This window comes from Epinephelus fuscoguttatus, linkage group LG17 (genome assembly GCF_011397635.1).
Source record: "Epinephelus fuscoguttatus linkage group LG17, E.fuscoguttatus.final_Chr_v1".
NCBI classification, from domain to species: domain Eukaryota; kingdom Metazoa; phylum Chordata; class Actinopteri; order Perciformes; family Serranidae; genus Epinephelus; species Epinephelus fuscoguttatus.
The window spans coordinates 185535-207824 of record NC_064768.1 but is presented as its reverse complement, the minus strand read 5'-3'; the positions used below and the strand labels follow the sequence as shown (position 1 = coordinate 207824).

Below are 22290 nucleotides of genomic sequence, written 5' to 3'. Positions count from 1 at the left end.
ATGAGCTCTCCTCTCTCATTCAGCTTAAACAAAAAATGTTCTCACACTGGAGCTGTGGAGAGCTGCAATAAAACTGAGTCCATTTGAACTTATTTTTCCATTCACTGCCGTGTGTGTGTGTGTGTGTGTGTGTGTGTGTGTGTGTGTGTGTGTGTGTTTGTGTGATGTGCACAAACATACATAAAACAAGGGCAATATGGTACAATATATGGACATGATGTTGCTAATTTTTGCTGACCATGATAATTTGCTTATTTAATTATCACGACAGGCCCAGTGTTCACCCTAAAAGGTTTTGATCATGACCAGGCTAACTGAATAAAATGGACTTTTGCAGGTTTGAACTTAAGGACGTGTTGCTATGACAACAGCCACTGATGAATTGTAATACAGCTTTAGAATAGAATAAGCCACAGCCCAATTAAGGCTACAGCACCACACCTGGTAGAGCATCAGCATGTCCCACTGTTGATGTTACTATGTCTGCCTTGAATGGGCGATAACTCTGTCAGATTGTATGATAGTGTCTTTCCATGTGCATCACCACCAGAATTGTATTCTTATAGGGTGAAACCCCATCTTAAACAACATTAAGGTGCAAGAAACTGTGTAAATAAGCCCTTCAGGTTCAGCTTTTATTTTATTTTCAGTGGGAGAGATACTGTTGACTACACATTTCAGATAATAACCACTTCAGCTCATTGGGTTTTTTGTCTTTGGCTTCTACTTGCAGGGATCATGATGAATGTGTCTCGGTGTTGGCAGGACTCCGCCTTTGGCACAGTCAGCAGCTGCAGGGTGGTCTGCAGGGATACATTTTAAATCCAGTGTTCAAAGAAAACCTGAGGATTGCTCTCCTTGGCGGGTAGGTCTCCTCCCTGTGAACATGATGTTTAAATGTGGGGCTGCAGCACTCTCTAAAAAACAGTTTCTGTCCACACTCTCTCACTCTCTGTTTGAGATAGAATGCAGTAGCTACAGTTATCAACTGATGTTTTAAGTCAAAGAGTCTAAAAGATTCTACTGATGTGTCAACACACAGGGGCAGAGCATGGGCAGATGAGGGCAGCACTCTGGGTCCTGACCGCCACGCACGGGACATTGAGAGTCTTGACCGCTACGCCATGGAGCGCTGGGAGGTCATCCTGCATTTCATGGTGGGTTCTCCCTGCGCTGCTGTCAGTCAGGACCTGGCTCAGCTGCTGGTTCAAGCAGGCCTCATGAAAAGGTACATACAGTTGAGAGCGCTTACAAGTTTATTTCTGCTCAGCACATAGGTCCCAATCATTTAAGAACCAATGGATCCTTATCAGAAATGTAGGTATATGATTTGTGTATATATACACTAGTGTATATTACATATAACTGTCAGATTTTTTTAAAAACATACAGTACAGGCCAAAAGTTTGGACACACCTTCTCATTCAATGCGTTTTCTTTATTTTCATGACTATTTATATTGTAGATTCTCACTGAAGGCATCAAAACTATGAATGAACACATGTGGAGTTATGTACTTAACAAAAAAGGTGAAATAACTGAAAACATGTTTTATATTCTAGTTTCTTCAAAATAGCCACCCTTTGCTCTGATTACTGCTTTGCACACTCTTGGCATTCTCTCGATGAGCTTCAAGAGGTAGTCACCTGAAATGGTTTTCCAACAGTCTTGAAGGAGTTCCCAGAGGTGTTTAGCACTTGTTGGCCCCTTTGCCTTCACTCTGCGGTCCAGCTCACCCCAGACCATCTCGATTGGGTTCAGGTCCAGTGACTGTGAAGGCCAGGTCATCTGCCGCAGCACTCCATCACTCTCCTTCTTGGTCAAATAGCCCTTACACAGCCTGGAGGTGTGTTTGGGGTCATTGTCCTGTTGAAAAATAAATGCAAACCGGATGGGATGGCATGTCGCTGCAGGATGCTGTGGTAGCCATGCTGGTTCAGTGTGCCTTCAATTTTGAATAAATCCCCAACAGTGTCACCAGCAAAACACCCCCACACCATCACACCTCCTCCTCCATGCTTCACAGTGGGAACCAGGCATGTGGAATCCATCCGTTCACCTTTTCTGCGTCTCACAAAGACACGACGGTTGGAACCAAAGATCTCAAATTTGGACTTATCAGACCAAAGCACAGATTTCCACTGGTCTGATGTCCATTCCTTGTGTTTCTTGGCCCAAACAAATCTCTTCTGCTTGTTGCCTCTCCTTAGCAGTGGCTTCCTAGCAGCTATTTGACCATGAAGGCCTGATTCGCGCAGTCTCCTCTTAACAGTTGTTCTAGAGATGGGTCTGCTGCTAGAACTGTGTGTGGCATTCATCTGGTCTCTGATCTGAGCTGCTGTTAACTTGCGATTTCTGAGGCTGGTGACTCGGATGAACTTATCCTCAGAAGCAGAGGTGACTCTTGGTCTTCCTTTCCTGGGTCGGTCCTCATGTGTGCCAATTTTGTTGTAGCGCTTGATGGTTTTTGCGACTCCACTTGGGGACACATTTAAAGTTTTTGCAATTTTCCAGACTGACTGACCTTCATTTCTTAAAGTAATGATGGCCACTCATTTTTCTTTAATTAGCTGATTGGTTCTTGCCATAATATGAATTTTAACAGTTGTCCAATAGGGCTGTCGGCTGTGTATTAACCTGACTTCTGCACAACACAACTGGTGGTCCCAACTCCATTGATAAAGGAAGAAATTCCACTAATTAACCCTGATAAGGCACGCCTGTGAAGTGGAAACCATTTCAGGTGACTACCTCTTGAAGCTCATGGAGAGAATGCCAAGAGTGTGCAAAGCAGTAATCAGAGCAAAGGGTGGCTATTTTGAAGAAACTAGAATATAAAACATGTTTTCAGTTATTTCACCTTTTTTTGTTAAGTACATAACTCCACATGTGTTCATTCATAGTTTTGATGCCTTCAGTGAGAATCTACAGTGTAAATAGTCATGAAAATAAAGAAAACGCATTGAATGAGAAGGTGTGTCCAAACTTTTGGCCTGTACTGTAGATATTGATGTTTGTGTTGGTCTCAGAATTTCAGTACTGATCACTCTGTGAAACTAACTGACCCCTCACTGAGCCCGCCTCCTTATACCCCTTTTCGACAGTTATGGGTTGGCTTGGCTTGGTTTGGTTTGGTTTGGGCTGTCAGCCCAGCGCAGCAGGAATTTACATTTCCCCGACAACAGGGCTGCCCACTTGAAGGTGTGTCTTTAACTGATGATGGCTTGTCTTGAGTGATGATGTTTAAAAACAGTAATAGCTGGTTCATGGCTTAAGTCCCCCATTATTTTTGCTGCATGTGTTTTTCCATCACACAGCATGGCAGGTAAAAGAAGTTTACTTGTTGGAGTGTGCTGTTGCAGAGGTGCAGTAAGAGCCTGTTGTCTGCAGCTCTAAACCTAACATCTCACTGTGATGTTTCTGCTTTCACTCTTCCTCCCTGTGGTATTATTAGACTCTCATTTATGGAAGAAAAGCTGCTGAAAAATGTCTCCTAATTCAGTGATAAACACATTTCATTTACTATGGATTCTTCGCAGTAAAAGTCCCCTGTTATTTCGTTATGTAAAAACCTTTATTGTGAAGCAGCAAAATAAGGACTTCTAATACAGCTGATAACGGACATGAAACAGTAAAATAAAGCAGGTTTCTAAAGTAAAAAACAGGATGCAGGAGAGAAACTAAACTCCAAACCACAGAGATTCAGTTAGAAGCTACAAAAGCACTGAGAGCTGAACACAGTGACTTTCTCTCTGGTCTCCTTCAGTCAGAGGTGAGTCTTGCAACACACACAGCTTGATTGAGGGGGAGAAGTGGGGTTGTTGGAGGTTGGCTGCAGTCGGCGAGATGTCACCACTACCCACCTGAGGGCAGGCGGCCTGGCTTTTTTACCAACTCTGGAGTAGGTCCATCTCTGGTGCAGCTCGGTGTGGCATGGCGCATCTTAACTGATAATGGAAACGCAAATCTGTGCGGCATGGCTTAACTCACCACTGCCAAAAGTGACAGTGGAAAAGGCCCATTAGTTACTGATGCTACCAGTGGTGTAGTGGAGGATATACCATGGATGTATTAAGAGACCTGGATACAGTGTTGAAGGCGGGACCCTGTTCATTCCTATGAAGTTGCTCAGTGGTGCATGAAGCCAAAAAAGATCTGTTTCCGCAGTTTGAAATTACCCAGATGAGAGGCTCTACTTCCGCATCATTAGGCCCACAGAGCAAGCGCACTAAAGACCTCCACCAGCCAAGCTGACTACTTCCAGTTTAGCGCTCCACTAACTTGAGTGGAGCGCTAAACTTTAGTCTGCTTTTCTGGTCTTTCAAATATTATTGGACTAAATGGATTAAATCCTGAAAGTAAAACAAGTCATTTCGTGGGGGTTTTGACCCTGAAAAAAATGTATCCACTGATTTACAGATGTCTCTTGTGTACATGGGGATGGAGAGTCATTTCTTTCATAACAGGCAAGATACTGCCAATTTGATTTTTCAGTGGTCAGGACAGGATTTCTCAGTGACGTCTTTGACATGAGCTTTTAGGTCAGTTGTATTGCTAGTTTTTATTTCCACTGTTTTTTAATAATGTGAACATACCAGCTCATACACATTAATGGGCTCTACTCTCTTATTCAGCTTAAAGTATAACTTCGGTATTTTTCGACCTTGGCCCTATTTCCCCATGTGTATGTGTGCGTATGATACATAGGTACAACTCGTTTTAAAATTGGTTCAGTATTGAGGGAGGCGGATGCAGCCGGCAGCCACGAGGTAGATATGGAGGCAAATGCGTCCCATATAAGTTTGTGCATTAAAAGTGCTTTTTTTTTTCGCCACTGACCAGTTCAGATCACCAGTGCTATCTCTGTAAATAGCATACTAAGCGTTTCCCTGACCCTTCACCTCCTCCTGGCTCTGTGTGACGTCATCTCGCGTCATCTCTGGTGGGTCAGTAGTTGTCGGGAAAAACACCTAATAGCCTCTCCGTTATCCTCACTTTACCTGATTCACTGCCTTGTGTGTGTGTGTGTGTGTGTGTGTGTGTGTGTGTGTGTGTGTGTGTAAACAAACAAACATAAACACAAGGGCAATATGGTACAATACATGGACATGATGTTGATAATTTTGACCTTGATAACTTGCTTATTTAATTATCATGACAGGCCCAGTGTTCACCCTAAACAGTTTCGATCATGATCTGCAAAAAGATGTTTTAGGTCACAGGGCATCACATCACATGGCAGACTCAGGTGTTGTAATTCAACTGTTTGGCAATTATGACAATTGGCTTGAAAGCTCAGTGTACTTCTTGGGGCCTGGGGTATATGCAGGCTGACAATCTCTCTAAGGATTTCATCCTGGTACCTAACAGCAGTCGGGTAACGTTGGCTATGACATTGAAGTCTGTGCAACCCTCCAGGGATATGCCTCCCCAGACCATCACTGACCCACCGCCAAACCAAATTTCCGGTGGCGCTGCTCTGCGGCGACACGGACGGCAGAGCTGCTGCTTTTATGTTATTTTGTTATTTTGTTATGTTGTAAGTCTTATTGTTCTTGGTTTGGTCAGCGGTTGTTTATTGTTACATGACATTACGGGATGGCGATTTCTCTGAGGGTTTTCGGCGTTGGACTGCTTCTGTTGCTTTCTGCAGTGGAACCATGCCAAACAATTGACAGCAACCAGGAAATGCGCCTCTACGACAGGGGAACACTCTTGTCCCTGCACAACAGCTATACGGCAGAAGCACTGCTTTTTGCCGACCTGCCCAAGGAATTACAACATCCCCTGGGAGTCAGCTAGCAGGACGAGGACAGGGACGGGCCGCGGAGACGGCGGCGGAGGAGGGGCAGACCTGGCGGAGTGAGGAAGAGGCTCAGACGGCGGGGGAGCAAGCCGCCCTTGCCTTCGCTTATCCTGACTAACGTGCGTTCACTGAGGAACAAAATGGACGAGTTAAAACTCTACACCAGGAACTGCAATGAGTACCGTGAGTCATGCGCCATGGTTTTTACGGAAACATGGCTACACCCAGACATTCCCAACTCACTTGTTGAGATGAACGGTTTCTCTCTTGCACGCTTGGACAGGAGTTTTGAGACGGGCAAGAGGAGGGGGGGTGGACATAAACGATAAGTGGTGTAGGCAGTACACAACACGGGAGACTGTCTGTAACCCAGACATTGAACTACTTTGCTTGAGTCTCAGACCATTCTACCTGCCAAGGGAGTTTGGAAACATTTTAATTTGCGCTGTTTATGTACCCCCGAGTGCTAACGCAGTGAGAGCTGCAGCCCATGTAGCGGACTGTGTGCACAGACAGCTGCAACGTACACCTGATGCTCCCATACTCATTTTGGGAGACGTGAATCACTGCAAGTTGGAAATGTTGTTACCTGGGTTTGATCAGTACATTAAATGTAGCACTAGGATCAATAAAGTATTGGACAAATGTTATGGGAATATTCAAAAGGCATATACAGCTACAGCTAAGGCACCGCTGTCTAATTCGGACCACAACGTTATCCACCTTATTCCCATTTACCGTTCTGTACTAAAGAGGAGTAAACCCCTGGTTAAAACTGTTAAAATCTGGTCCACTGACAGTATTGAAACTTTGAAAGGGTGCTATTTAAGCACCGACTGGGACATCTTTCACAAACCTGATCTGAATACATCCACAGAGGTTATTACATCCTACATTAACTTCTGTGTGGAGGCGGTAATACCTCACAAGACAATTAAGATATACCCAAACAGCAAGTCATACATTAATAAGGACATCAAGGACTGCATCAGACGCAAGAGGCTTGCTTTTAAGAGCAAGGACATAATGCAACAAAGACTAGTGCAAAAGGAACTGAACCAGAAACTCAACGCAGCAAAGCGACAATACAAGGAATCCATTGAAAAGGACTTTAATGCAAAGAACACAAAAAAAATGTGGGACACCATGAAATCTATTACAAATATGATCCCTACCAGGAAACCATTGCATTCAACAGATGACAGTTCTATGGCAAATGAATTAAATAACTTTTATCTCAGGTTTGACACACAGGACCATTCTTCTGAATGTAATAATGTCATTAGCACCATATCATTTGGGGGTGATGTCCCAAAAATAGACATAGACCACACTGAAGTTACAAACTTATTTAAAAGATTGGAAACAAACAAGGCGGCAGGCCCAGATGGTATTTCTTCTTTCCTTTTAAAAACATGTGCGGAGGAACTCACAACAGCTTGGGCCCCTGTCTACCAAAGGTCAGTGGACTCGCACACAGTTCCATCTCTATGGAAGAAGGCGACTATCATTCCTCTTCCCAAAAAAGCTGTCCCTCAACAAAATAATGACTTTAGACCTGTAGCCTTGACTTCCATTGTAGTCAAGTGCTTAGAGAAGTTGATGGTGGGGAAGCTGAAGTCAAACTTACACGGACAGTTAGATCCATAGCAGTTCGCCTATAGATACAACCGTGGCACTGATGATGCAATTCTTACTATAACACACTCAATTTTGCAACATCTTGAAAATCCCAAGGCCTATGCCAGATTACTATTTGTTGACTTCAGCTCCGCCTTTAACACAGTGCAGCCACACATCCTTCTTAGTAAACTTCAACAGATGTCTGTTAACCCTTATATCATCAGATGGCATCACTCTTTTTTAACCAATAGGACCCAACAGGTCAGAGTGAACCAGACAACATCCCAGTCAAAAACAATTAATACAGGAGTTCCTCAAGGGTGTGTGAGTTGTCCCCCTTTATTTACGGTGTACACAAATGACTGTATCAGCAGTCATCCTAGTGTTTCTTTCATTAAATTTTCAGACGACACTGCCTTCCTGTGTCTACTGGATACAGAAATAAACACATCTGTGTACAAGCAGGAGGTAAACAACTTTGTACAGTGGTGTGAGGACCACCACCTCACTGTTAACACAAAAAAAACAGAAGAAATGGTCTTTGACCCTGGTCATGTGGGGGACCATACTCCATTACTCATTCATAATGTCAATATTGCTCAGGTTGATTCATACAAATATTTGGGTGTGCATATTGACAGCAGTTTGTCCTGGAATGTCCATGTGAACAGTGTGTGTACTAGGATCCAGCAGCAACTTCACTTTCTACGTAGGCTTAGGGTGCTTGGTGTCCAACAGAAGGTGATGTTGCTTTTCTATCGTGCTGTGAATGAGAGTATATTTCGCTATGCAATTTCTGTTCGGTTTGGAAATTCAACTGTGAAATTAAAGTCCCAAATCAACAGACTAGCTCTCAGTGCACTGAAAGTGATGGGGGTGAGGGAGCACCCCACAATCCAAGCAATATTTGAAGACACTGTACTCAGACAAGCCAGGAAAATAATTGAGGACCCCTCTCATGTGTTAAATTCAGAATACGAACTGTTACCCTCTGGCAGACGTTACAGAATCCCAGTAAAAAATAAAAAAAGGTTTTTGAACAGGTATAAATTTTCATTCATTCCACTATCCATTACGCTGTTGAACACAGGCCGGTTATGTATGTATGTATGTATGTATACACTTAGGTAGGCACTTTATGATTGTATGTCTGTATGGAGTATGTGGGTATGGACTTTAGGTATGCACTTTACGACCGCACTTTATGTCCTTATGTCTGCACTGTCAGCACTTCTGTTTTTTGTTTATGTTATGTGTTATGTCCTAGGTAGCAGCCTGTGTATGTCCAACACAAATTTCCTTAGGGACTAAATAAATGAATCTTGAATCTTGAATCTTGAAACCGGTCATGCAGCATGACGTTCAACATGGCGTCTCCAGACATTTTCACATCTGTCACATGTGCTCAGTGTGAAACTGCTATCATCTGTGAAGAGAACGGGGCCCCACTGAAGGACCTTCCAATTCTGGTGTTCTAAGGCGAATGCCAGTCAAGCTGTGTGGTGCTAGGCTGTGAACATAGGTCCCACTAGAGGATGTCAGGCCCTCATGCCATTCTCATGGAGTCTGCTAAGCAGGTACCGCCTCATGCTACCATGCTACCAGTAGTGACAAGGACACTAACAGAGCACAAAACTAGAGAAGAATCAGTCAGGAAGGAGGACGAGAGAGTAGTTGTCTGTGGCCACCACATGCAAAACCATTACCTTTTTGGGGGTTGTCTTGCTTTTGCCTGCTGCACCTGTTGTCACTTTAATTTGCACCAAAGCAGGTTAAACTGATTCACAATCACTTGTGCTTCCTAAATGGAAACATCGATATCCCTGATGTTTAACTGACTTGGAATTATACTGGGACCATAAAGTGTTTCCTTCATTTTTTTAATCAGTATAGTTAACATGAGCTCCATGAGTTGGTTAAAACACTGTCTCATCCTGGGCCTCTGTTACACCCTTCCACAAAGTTTCATGAAAATGGGGCACAAGGTTTTCTTTTTCCATTGGTGGAGGTATTAAGAATGCTGCACAAGTGTTCTGTATATGCTTTTCATGACCAACTAACATAATATAATGTATAACGCAACGCTGTGTAATGATGCAATAAAGACTGAAGCTGAAGCTTACAAGTCCCAGGCAAAAAGTCAGCATCCTCGCCAGGTGATTTGTTAAATTGATGCTTAATTTGAAGTGTTTTCACAACGATTGGCCTCATGCAGCAACATTTTTCTTTACATTTTCTCTTGAATTTTCTGTAAAGAAAAAAATAAAAGAGGTCAACTCCAGCTGCACCAAACATTCTTAACCATCTGGAAACGGGAATTTTGTTTTTTTACACGTTGCTGCTAATTGGGTAACACCCCTGACACACCCATCAAACAAGTGATAACGCACCTGAAAGCTTGTTGCACTCCATTTCACAACATTTCATAGTTACTTGCCTTTCAACCTGGAAACCATAGCAAAAGGGTGAACACATTTTCCAGATTAAACGTGCCTCTGGTGTGCTGATTAATAGGCTTGTTCGAGGTGAACTGCGCCTCGCCTGGGAACTGGATGAGATCAGGTGGCTGCAGCAGGAGGCTGTGACAAAAAGCTACGGTCAAGTCAGTCAGTTTCCTGACAGTTTCCAGCAGCCTTCAGTCTATACAGGAAGTCACTGAAACACTCACATCCTGTCAGATCTGATGCCAATTTATTAAAAATGTTATCAGACCCATACATCAGTTTGTTCGCAGTCTCCTATTGTTTTAATTATGACAGAATAGCCAATAAAATGCTTTACAGTAATTTATGTTCATGGTATAACCCCCATTTTACATGAATTGTCATGTACACCAGCATCACATCAGTTTGTTGCTGCAGAACAGACCTGTCCCCTCAACTACATGCATAAATTGAAACAGTCAAACACAGAGGAAAGGAATACAAGACAACAGCTGTCATTAAAGATCAGTCAAATATACAGTAGTCAGACTTCACATATGTATACAGATGTTATTTCAAGAATCCTCACATCTCGCTTACTGCAAGTTTCTGTGTTACTAAATACTTAAATAATTAAACAGTCCAATATTAATATACTATAGACTACATGTAGTTTATGATGGATGTATTTAGTCTGATTGTTAGATGTCACTATCCATAACTCATGTTCTGTTAACAGACTAAACCTTCAAATCAGACAAATAAAATCTAAATCTCTAAAAATTCAAGAAAAGTTAGAAGTTTATCTAAAATGTCATATTGTTGAGTCAAAATCTAAATCAATCAGCCCTTCGTTCAGATAAGAGCCAGAAGTTTCCCATCATGCCCGGGGTCTTGCAGTTCAGTTCAGTTCAGTTCATTTATTGGTCTCATACATAATACATACATCAGACACACTCCTCATTAATCAATTTGATCGACAACAGAATAAACGAGTCCTTGTACCTGTTATACCTGCAACGTGGTAATCTGTACCTTCTTCCCAAATGCAATAACTCATATTCAGGATTCAGTACATGGTCAGGATCAGACACGATTTTACGAGCTTGTCTTATCACTGATTGTTCAAAAATGACTTGAGGAGTGATCAGAGGTGTGGACACACCCATTATCTTCCCTGCCATATTAATCAACCTAGCAATTTGGGATTTAAATTTCACAGTCAGGTTTCCAAACCAGCTACCATCTTAAGACAGAATACTAGCATTGTAAAAAAAAAAAAAAAAAAAATCATCATTATATTTCTATTGACCCCAAACAGTCTTAATCTCTGTAGGAAGTGCAGGCGCTGATGTATGCATGCACAGACATTTTGCACATGTGAGTGCCAGCTCATATCCCTATCAATCTGTTCTCCTAGATACTTATAGGAGACAACTTTCTTAATTGTTTGGTTATGTATAGAGATTGCAGTGTGGTCTCCTACGGACTTGGGATCCACTACAATCTCTTCAGTTTTACCAACATTAATTTGCATGTGGTGTTTGCAAAACAAATTGATAATGCAAATTGATATTGATCTAAATGTTGCTTTGTTTCTCTCCTAAGTTTCTCTATCACAAGTTTCTCCATTGACTTGACCACATTTGAAGTTAAGGCTACTGGCCTGTAATTGTTATTTTCTTGCGGGTATGTCTTTTTAAGAACTGGGACTATCACCGATGTTTCCAGCTCTCTGGCACTGTATGTGAGTCTAAGGATAGTTGGAATAGCACATTCATTCATTCATTCATCTTCTAACCACTTCATCCTCTTGAGGGTCGCGGGGGGGCTGGAGCCTATCCCAGCTGACATCGGGCGAGAGGCGGGGTACACCCTGGACAGGTCACCAGACTATCACAGGGCTGACACATAGAGACAAACAACCATTCACACTCACATTCACACCTACGGACAATTTAGAGTTATCAATTAACCTAGTCCCCAATCTGCATGTCTTTGGACTGTGGGAGGAAGCCGGAGTGCCCGGAGAGAACCCACGCTGACACGGGGAGAACATGCAAACTCCACACAGAAGGGCTCCCACACCCGGGAGAACAGCACATGTTTTTAGTAAAAAAGCAGACATGCCGTCTGGTCCAGTTGCTCTATTCAATCAATCAATCAATCAATTTTATTTATAAAGCCCAATATCACAAATCACAATTCGCTTCACCGGGCTTTACAGCATATGACATCCCTCTGTCCTTAGGACCCTTGCAGCGGATAAGGAAAAACTCCCCAAAAAAACCCTTTAACGGGGGAAAAAAACGGTAGAAACCTCAGGAAGATCAACTGAGGAGGGATCCCTCTTCGAGGACGGACAGACATGCAATAGATACATTTAATACAGAACAGATCAACATAATAAATTAACAGTAATCCGTATGACACAATGAGACAGAAAGAGAGACAGAGACAGAGAGAGATGCAGGACAGACGGTAATGACAGTAGCTTACAACAACATTAATGAAAGTAATAATATTATAGTTATAATTCTGGCTATTGTGGTACAATATGTTGAAAGTATATATTTATATCTGATAGTATACATATGTGACAATAATCATATGTGTATAATAACAATAGAAGTATGACTAATGATAACAGCAGCAGCAGGAGGCATCTGGCAGGACCACAGCAGCAGCACAACCACACACGTTACACTATCCAGGCACCGCTGCGATATGTATGGTTTTAAATACCTATCACCATCATTACAGGACAGGGAATTAATAATATCACAACATTTATTAACAGTGTCAGTTTCGAAACGTGCGAAAAAAGCATTCAATTCATTAGTTTTTGTGCCTTTGTCCTGGGCCACTATCGGCTTCCTTTCAGATTTCATATTAGTCATTTTTCTAATCGACTCCCATAGTCTCTTTGTGTTTGAGTTTTGTAAGTCCTGCTCCACAAGCTCCTTGTACTGCCTTCTGGATTCACTCTGTTGTTGATTCAGTTCTTTCACTGCAGCCTTTAATGCTAATGTGTCGCCTGATTTAAAGGCTGGATACATTCCTTAATTGTCTTGGTGGACAGCAAGGCAGCGCCCTTGCACTTTTGCATGATGTCAGAGCAAGTCAGGATGAAGTCGGACACAAATCTAATCAACATGCATTGTACGACGATCGCTGCGCAGGCCGCGCAGGCCTGGCTAATCTCAAATGAGCTTAATGAATCCCACTTGATCATCAGTAACCTATTAGTATAGGTAACACCCCCTAAATACTATTTAAGGGCAGGGGCACGTTCAAACTCAAAACAGCGTTCACCGTTTTACTACTGTTTTCGGGTTGAATAGCATGTTTCTTTGAAATGGTGTGCAATGGGTTTTGAGATATGTTTTCTCTCATTTGGTGGGTGTGTCAGAGGTGTTTTCCAATCAACAGCCATGTATTTATAAATCAAATTCTGGTAGATCAGGGCCCTATTTCAGAGAGCAGGCTCAACAAACTCTGAGCCTAATCATGATCTCCGAGTTGATTGAGCCTGAGCTGGGAAAATCTGAGTTTTCGGTTCTAGAACAGCTCATCAGAATTAGCTCAATCAACTCTGAGTATGTTCAGCCTGAGGAATGCACATTCATGGTGAGCACCAAAAGCCATCATCAGTGGAGTGCGGATGACAACTGAATTGGAGATTTTAATGACCGCGTATGTGAACTTCGAACATGTCTTAAAAATAAATAAATAAATAAAAAATTCGAATATGTTAGCTGCAGCTAACAGCGTGAGTTGGGGTGAGGTGGCATTGAAAAAGATTGCAGAGCATAGGTAATGTGAAGTGACCTTATGTAATACGATGCGTTAATGTTTGTAGGCGGCTCCCAGGCTGTGGAACGCCCTCCCTGACCACCTCAGGGCACCACAGTCTGTGGATAATTTTAAGAAAGGTTTAAAAACTCACCTTTTCAAAAAAGCTTTCTGTTGACCACTTTTTTCATGTAACTTTCATCCTTATTTATCCCATGTAATGCTTTGATCATGTGTTCTTTTCTTTTGTATCACTTTTGAGTGCCTTTTTCTGTTTTAATTGTAGTTGATTGTACTACACTGTTGTTTTTATCATTCTTTTTATAGCACTTTGTGATTCCTTGGAATGTAAAGTGCATTATAAATAAAAATGTATTATTATTATTATTATTATTATTATTATTATACAGAAAATTTAGAGACATGTTAATATATAAACTAAATGAATGTACATATATTAAATATAATTTCCTATATCTTCTCTGCTGTAATCGGAAATATTGTACAGACTGGTAAGAAATTGTGCTTACATTCATTCTTGCAATATTAGGCTCAGGTTCATTGAATTGCTGAATTGCTGTGAAATAACTTCTGAATCACGTAATCTTCTTTATTCTCAGATGGAGCTTTGATGGGGATGTGAGTCCCATAAATGCAGCCAGTTACACTGCGGCATCTTTAAATGTATGAAAAGTATTCATAAATCATTGCATAATGTATCCACATAGATCAGTTTCCTATTAACACTGACAACCCTGCAATTCTGTGGAATTCCCCTTTGATGATCCTTTCTAATTTATACACAGGGAAAACCACAAAAATGGGCAGAAGTCTTTTCAGAGCCAGAGTCACTTTTCTTATGGCCCGACAAACAGTTGCCTTCCTGATGTGTTCAGTATCTCCTATGTTATAAAGAAAACCGCCATTGCCGAAGAATTGAAGGGCAATGCATAACATTCGCTGCGATGATAATGCAAATCCACGATGTGTAATATTTGATATACTTGGGTTGAGAAGATTGTTAGATAAAACCTGCCAGCCAGCAGGTTTGCTTTATGTTATGTTGTATGGGCCTGTATGTTGGCATAGTAACTGACACAGGGATACCCTGAATGGAAAACTCAGTTTCCCTCAACCTAGGCATAACATACTGTAGAAGCAAAAAAGTCAAGGTCCCGAGCCGTGCCAGAAAGCTTGCGACCTCGCTCTTCTCCTCTCAAACGGACTTTCTTTGTCTTCTATTAGATATCAAAAACTCAAATACTCAGAGGTCAAAAAATCACTGGAGACACGTAGAATCAGATGCAACTGAGTTTAATGTGCTCGCAGGCAACAAACACATCACAACTCAATGAGTCAAGCTCCGGAGCAAGACTGAAATTTCTTTGTTTGCGCACTTGTTTTTATTGTAAAGATTTTCTGCTGAGTCATCTCTTTCTTAATCCTTCCCACTTGGCTCTGATCATAATGATATCCCACCTCTGCTGAGTCACTTTTTCTCCTTTCATCCTACCACCATAATGGTGTCATATTTCTGCTGAGTAATGTTTTTCCTAGACAATCTAAGACCGCCTCCTCTTACTAGGGTCATTCTCAGGACAAGCTGTAATTCCCCTAATTTTCCACCAGTGTTTCTGAGCCCATCCTCATGCTATTTTTAGAAATGATTCACAGTGAGTCCTAGGTACTTCTCCACCACAATGCTTAAGTGCTCAGTGAGTGGGAGTGTGTCATAAGAATACATGAAATATTAAACCAGTGTGTAATTTGTCAGTTGCACAGATTATATTGCTTCAACACGTATCTTTTAAAGGTCAGTTTAAAGGTACAGTACGAACACTATAGTAAATATTACACTACAATACTCAGAGTTTTCACTAATCCTGCTCTCTGAAATAGGGCCCTGTACTCAATTTTTGTATTTATTATTTTCACCCTTGCTTTGGCGATGTGAACGCCAATAAAGCCCCTTTTGAATCAAGCTGAACCCTGCTTTATAAGGACAGTGTGCCTGCGTAACACAACAGGGTGTTCACTGCACCATTGTTTCTGTTTAAATAAACATTCTGCCATTTTGGGGGGGGCTCAACACAGCCCAGGTGTTGGCGTGGACGTGGAAGAGTCTGGTTAATAATTCCACTAACACAAATGAAATGAGCAGATGACAATGCTGCGCGCAAAACAACTGTGTAGTGCACGCGCAAGCGTAAATTATTTCTTTTCATTTGGATGATGTGCTGCTGGATCAAAGATCATAGAGCGCTATGCGTAGGGCGGGGTTGTCAGGTCCGCTTATTAGCCACGACTCTGGGCTTGTTTTTTTGTAAAGTCGCTTACAAATATTGGTAGTCGCGGTTTGCGGTTTTTTGGGCTTGTTTCTAAAGTGGAGTTGGTTATTTGGGCTTGCTCTCTAAACGTCACCTTTCTCTATGTATATCCGTCTAATAAGTTATTTAAACCAATGATAGTATGTCGGACTGCAGGATGTTTCCACAGCTCCGCTCCCTCTGCCCCTCTCCTTCTCCGCATAGGCCTACACACAGGTGACCGTCAGTCAGTGAGACTTTTCACATTTAAATTGCGTGATTAATGGAAGTTCTTTAACTGTTTCGCTAACAAGTGGGTGAAATATGGAAAGAATACAATAAAGATTTATAGAAAGAAAGAGGATTAAAAGATTCGACTTCAAGTGGGGGATGATTCAAAGGGAGTGTGCAGATTCAGATTCTGTGTGAAATATGTACTCATCATTCAGATCTTGTTCAGCATACCAGCACTGTTACAGTGAAAGTAAAATGGCTCGTTATATGCAACTTCTTTACTTTCATTTTCATTCATTTATTCTCTCCACGTTTTTGTTCGGCTAGTTGGTTTGGTAGAGTTCAAGGGCAGTAAATATAATGTATTTGTAAAGTAATTTTGAAATGGTTGCTTATGAAACGCTGATAAGTTCATGCATATACATATATATATATATATATATATATATATATATATATATGATTAAGATTAAGATTAACTAATACAGTGGCCTCTGGCTATTTTTAAGGATGTCATTTTCATGCCAAACAACGCAAACATTCCATAAACAACCTGCATTTTATATCAATTCCAGAGTGAGCAAGTACCTTGTAGCTGATATAAAAAAAAAGAAATTGTGGAAAGAGGCAGGATGAACTGCACTCTGTTTTGTTAGTTTTGTTGAAACATTCAATTTTGTTCATTTGCAGAATGAGGGAAATTGAGTGGTAGTGTATTTTAATGTTCAGAATTTCTTTTTTTTTTTTTAATCATACATTCCAGATGTAAAAACCATTAGCAAAAACATTCAAGGGCACTTGCCCCAGGATATTCAGATGGCCCTTAGTTTGAAACTTACGTGTTATTTGTAGTAGGCCAATCTACCCGCTTTGTTCAATATAAAGAGCATGAAGAAATGTATAAAGATTTGGACTTCTAGCAAGATGGTCATGACGGCTCAATGGATTTGTTCTGTTTTATACACAATATATGAACTATGGAATACACAATATTCTTCCAAATTAGTGTTTGTGTATTTTAATATTCAGAATTTCGCTTCGACAAGCTCTGTCTTTTTTGACCATACACCTGTTAGCATCCCTGAAGGTAAATCTAAAACCATACTATACTGTAAAAACACTCTGCATTGAAAATGTTACTTAAGTAAAAGTATGAAAGTACAATCTGGAAAATGTATTAAGTGTTAAAAGTAAAAGTACTCAATGCTCTGTACTCCATTTAACTAATTAAAAGGAAAAGCAGCAAGTCCTCATATCAACCAGTCTCCATACAGGGGGAGGACATTGAGGTGGTGCACACCTACAAATATCTGGGGGTCCTCCTGGATGATAAACTGGACTGGTCTTCTAACACTGACGCCCTATACAGACCCACTAAGAACTGTGGTGGAGAGGGGCACATTGAACAAAGTGAAAGCGATAATGGACAATAGCAGATAGCCTCCTGGAGTGAGAGTGGAGCAGCTGCAGCAGTTGGCTCATCTCACTGCGTTGCAGAACAGAGTGTTTCAGAAGATCCTCGTCCCCATGGCAATAAGACTATTTAATACATCCTGAATCCAGTCACACACACACACTAACAAATTTTCACAACTGGACTGGACTATGTAATGGACAATTTTATTTTAATTTAATCTCTATTTATGCATTTATTTTATTTCGTTTGTTGTCTTTTATGAGCTGCTGGACAGCTGAATTTCCCTTTGGTATAAATAAAGTTCTTTCTATTCTATTCTATTCTATTTCAAAAGCTGGACCCATGAAATGGTTTTGCATGAAAAGGGGTTTAAAGAATTACCAAAATAGTTTCCAATTATTTTCTAATCAGTCGACTAATCACTTCAGCTGCATTTAGATAGGGTCTTGATGAAAGGGTCTTTGTGCAAAAATCTTAAATTGTAAATTAACTTAAGTTTTCAAAAAAATATGGAGTAAAAAGTAGAATATTTCCCTCTTAAGTGTGGTGGACCAGAAGTAGAAAGAACCATGAGCATAAGATACTCAAGTAAAGTGGAAGTACCTGATATTTGTACTTGTACTTGTAATGATAATTATCATAACTTTGTTTGTAAAACACTATTCAGATCCCAGTTAAAAAGTGGGACAAATAACAGTTATGGGACAAATAAAATAGCAGTCATCATCAAGATAAGCCAGCAATAACTGAACAAATATGTTGTGAATATGATTATTACTTTGCAGTAGTCACATCAAAGTGTCAGTGAAACATTGATGAGTGCCTGCCCATTCTTTAACTTCTCTTGACTTACAATGAAAAAGACTGGACTATTTCATAACTCTCCATACTCTTCAGTGTATGTAGAATTATGAGAAATCCAGACACAGAAATAATCATTAGTCAGAATTCACCACAGGGAGGATAATCAAAGAGGAATGAAAGTGAACATGGACTCGAATCTGAGAACTTTAGCTTCAGGTTGATTTATTGTTGTGTTAGCAACACAGAAGGGTTTTTTGTTGTACCTCATGTTGTCCTGTCTTCTGCTCTTTGTCAGTGAGGCAGGAGAGGCACCCTACATCACATCAGCTGGATTCCAGTTCCTCTTATTGGACACAGCCTCTCAGCTTTGGTACTTCACCTTGCAGTACCTCAAAAGTGCACAGGTATCTGTGTATCATCTTCTGCTTTGACCTGATTACCTTTAATTGAGTTAGACCAGTGGTTATCATCATAATCATCTAGTCTCATAGCCTGTCATTACTCTGATCAACACATCTTCAAGCAGAGAGGGCTCTAATCAGTGACATGAGCTGCTGCATTGATTGGCTAGAGTTAAAACCTGCAGACTTTCAGGTCACAGTGATCCATTTCTATGGTTTCTGAGTAAGTAGAAAATGTGACAAGCAAAATACAGGAACAGGCCAGGGACCAGTTAATAAGCAATAATATTAATAATATTTATCAGTATATAATAATTGAATTGCCTGTTTTCAGCTTTCAAACATTTGGTGTCCTTACTCATCTTTACTAAGAGGCAAATCCAGTAGCAGCAGCCTCGCACAGGTCAGGGTTTTTTTTTTAGGATTTTAGGACATTTTGGGCTCTCCTGGACCTGTGTCATGGGCTCCAGGGGATCTTCCACTGGCCCTACTGTATTTTTAAATTAAAAAAAGCTCTATTTTGATGCTTATTTTCTGCCCTTTGGTACCTTGTCTACATTCAAAATACAAAAAAGAAAAAGAAATCCCAGAATGAATAGATAAATTTCAATTCTGAATTGGAAAATGGTTGGCGGGCTACCAGCACCGTATTGCGGGGCAGATTGGGCCCACAGGCCACAAGTTGAGTATTATTGATTGAGGAGTCTAAATTTGTACACAATTGCCCTCATTTATCAATCAAATATACAAACCAGAGAAGATCTGAGCATAGAAATCATCTAATAATGGGGTTCACGAGTGATACATGAAATGTTGTTATCTCGCTGATCACAGCATCGGAATAATTGGGTGTTGATAAATGTGGCAGCTGAAAACTTTTTTTCATTTACATATCCCACTCCACTATATTCTGGGTTTAGAGGCCTCGGGCCTAGAGTTTAAAACATGGACCACAGCCAAGAAGAGAAAATTCTTAGAGCTAGAAATGCAAAAACTGATATCCTCAGGTCCAATCCTACCAAGTGGTTCTATTTGGCTGCCTGAAAAGTGGCATCAAAGGAAGTTAGAAAAACACAGTATGGAAAGAAATCACTGCTGCAGTCAACAGCTGGGCTGGACAACCAAACTCCAGCTAAGGATGGAATATTTGATTTATATATCCATGATGCGTACCTGCCTATAGCCTACACCTATTAATAATATTAGCCTACATGTATTATATAATATTGTCATGATATTCATATACAAGCTTAAAATTGACCCAAACCGAGGAGCGTGTGGCTGTGTGCCTGTGGGGCTGCAACAGCAAACTTTCCTTTTTTACCTTTTAAATGCCTCTGTGTCCTTGTATATCAGTTTGTGTTCTGTCACTGACTTTGGAGGTTTTTGTGGGTCCATGAACACAGCGCAGGTCTGGCTTTCCATGAGTTCTTTTTTCCTCAGCAGTAGTTTGTGATTTGTGGGGTAAATAATTGATCTGTTGATTCAGTCAGAACTGATCAGATCAGATTGATGGACGAGAGGAACAGCTACTGTGAGTGACTGCAGACTTTTAGACCCAGCAGAATGAACGCTTAAATTTTACTTTCAATGTGCCTGACGTTCTGCTGCTCTGTCTCTGCCCAGAGTTCACTCTGCACTGTGACAATGTGGCGCCATAGATAACGGAACAGTTTATATAGTACAGTGCTGCTCACAGGGTTCCCGCGGATCCTTAAAAAGTTTTAAAAGGCATTGAATTCATTAATCTACAAATAAGGCCTTAATTGGCATTAAAATGTCTTAAATCAATCTTTCAAAAGTCTTAAAAATGTTAACACGTGGTAAGTAGGATTTTATGATTGTAATTAGTCTAAACTATTATACTAAAAATAATAGGTAACATTTATTTTTTAAAAATAGTTTGCCAAATAGCAGTAACGCAATCACGAGAGCGGAACCAACAAAACAGTGATGTGTTTGCGGCCGTGCGCGACTCTCAGAGCAGATGTATGTCGTTCATGTAGCAGTCGGACCACATGGGAAAGTGTAAATTTAATGAAAATTGGCTGTCCAACAAAGATTTTTCTGGATGGCTGAAACCGGTACCAGGCAATTTATACAAGGCATGGTGTATTTTGTGCAAGAAATGTTTCAAACTCGGCACAATGGTAATCAAGGCAGTGGAGTCCCACATGCACAGCGCGAAACACAAAGCCTCAAAATCAAGCTGTCAACAAACACTAGGTATTTCCCAGTTCTGTTCTACTCTACCGTGCCTCCACCCCCATCTCCGATATCAACAACCGGGACAGCAGCACCAAATCTCTAGACAATAGGCTCGTTCGAGATGAACTGCGCCTCGTCTGGAAACAGTGGAAAGTAGACAAGAGCAGGTGGTGGCAGCGGGGGGCGGTGACAAAAACCCGCGGTGAAGTCGGACAGCTTCCCGACAGTTTCCAACAGCCTTCAGTCCGTAGGCTACAGGGAGTCACAGACACACTCACATCCCGTCTGGAATGATGTCAATTCATTAAAAAAGTGATAAGACCCATATTTCAGTTTGTTTTCAGTCTCCAGTTGTTTTAATTATGATAGATTAAGTTATTAAAATGCTTTACAGGTGATCTGTAGTTTATGTTCATGGTTTATCCTCCATTTGACATGAACTCTCCTGTAAATCAGCATCATATCAGTTTGACTTGTCCCCTCAACTACACAAACAGTGTAGTTGACTGTAAGGTTAATATTTTCAGATGAAAAAAAAAAATCCAGGACAACAGCTTTCATTAAGGCTCAGTCAGATACAGCCAGGGCTTCACATCTGTACTCACGTTATTTTAAGAATCCTCACATCCCACTGACCACAAGTCTCTGTGGCTAAATACTTAAATAATTATAAAAGTCCAGTGTTAATATACAGTAGACTCTGTATAGTTTATGATGAATGTATTTAGTCTCTGACGACTAAACTTCACCATCAGTCACACAACATGTTTTCTGTTCACAGAATAAACCTTCAAATCAGACAAATACAATCTTAATCTCTAAAATTCAACAAAAATGAAAAGTTTATCTAAAAAGTCATATTGTTGAGTCAACATCTGAACCAATCAGCTGTTAGATCAGGTGAGAGCTGCAGTTGGTCTCCACCGACTGCACCGCCTGGCTCTAAAAACTGCAGCCGCCTCGCTCTCGTGGTTTTATTGCCGTCCACTTTTGTAATATGTCAGAGCAAGTCGGGATGAAGTTGGACACAAAACTAACCGGCATGCATTGTGCGCCGATCGCCAGTGATCGAATCTGCGCAAACCTGGCTCGTCTTGAATGAACCTAGTGTTCGGGTGCACACCTATGCTAAAAGCAAAGGTACTGTGGTGTCTGAACACCGTGACAAAACACCAATCATACAAATCAAATGAGGGAGTTGGAGATTTATTCATTTATTTCATTTGTGTTGATTGTGTCGTTGGTCTTAAATTTCATTTCAAGTGGCATTAAA

The 22290-nt window shown here is 40.9% G+C and overlaps 1 protein-coding gene across 4 annotated transcripts in view; it reads left to right on the top strand.

Moving 5' to 3' along the window:
* The window catches only part of gtf2h4 (general transcription factor IIH, polypeptide 4), a 136011-nt gene that overhangs the window by 87637 nt on the left and 26084 nt on the right, over window positions 1–22290 (top strand). For all 4 annotated transcript variants that reach the window (XM_049601596.1, XM_049601595.1, XM_049601594.1 and 1 more), the window contains exons 4-6: window positions 734–865; window positions 1043–1228; window positions 18704–18812. In XM_049601596.1, coding sequence (XP_049457553.1) covers window positions 734–865; window positions 1043–1228; window positions 18704–18812 — 427 coding nt within the window. The remainder of the gene's footprint in view (window positions 1–733; window positions 866–1042; window positions 1229–18703; window positions 18813–22290) is intronic.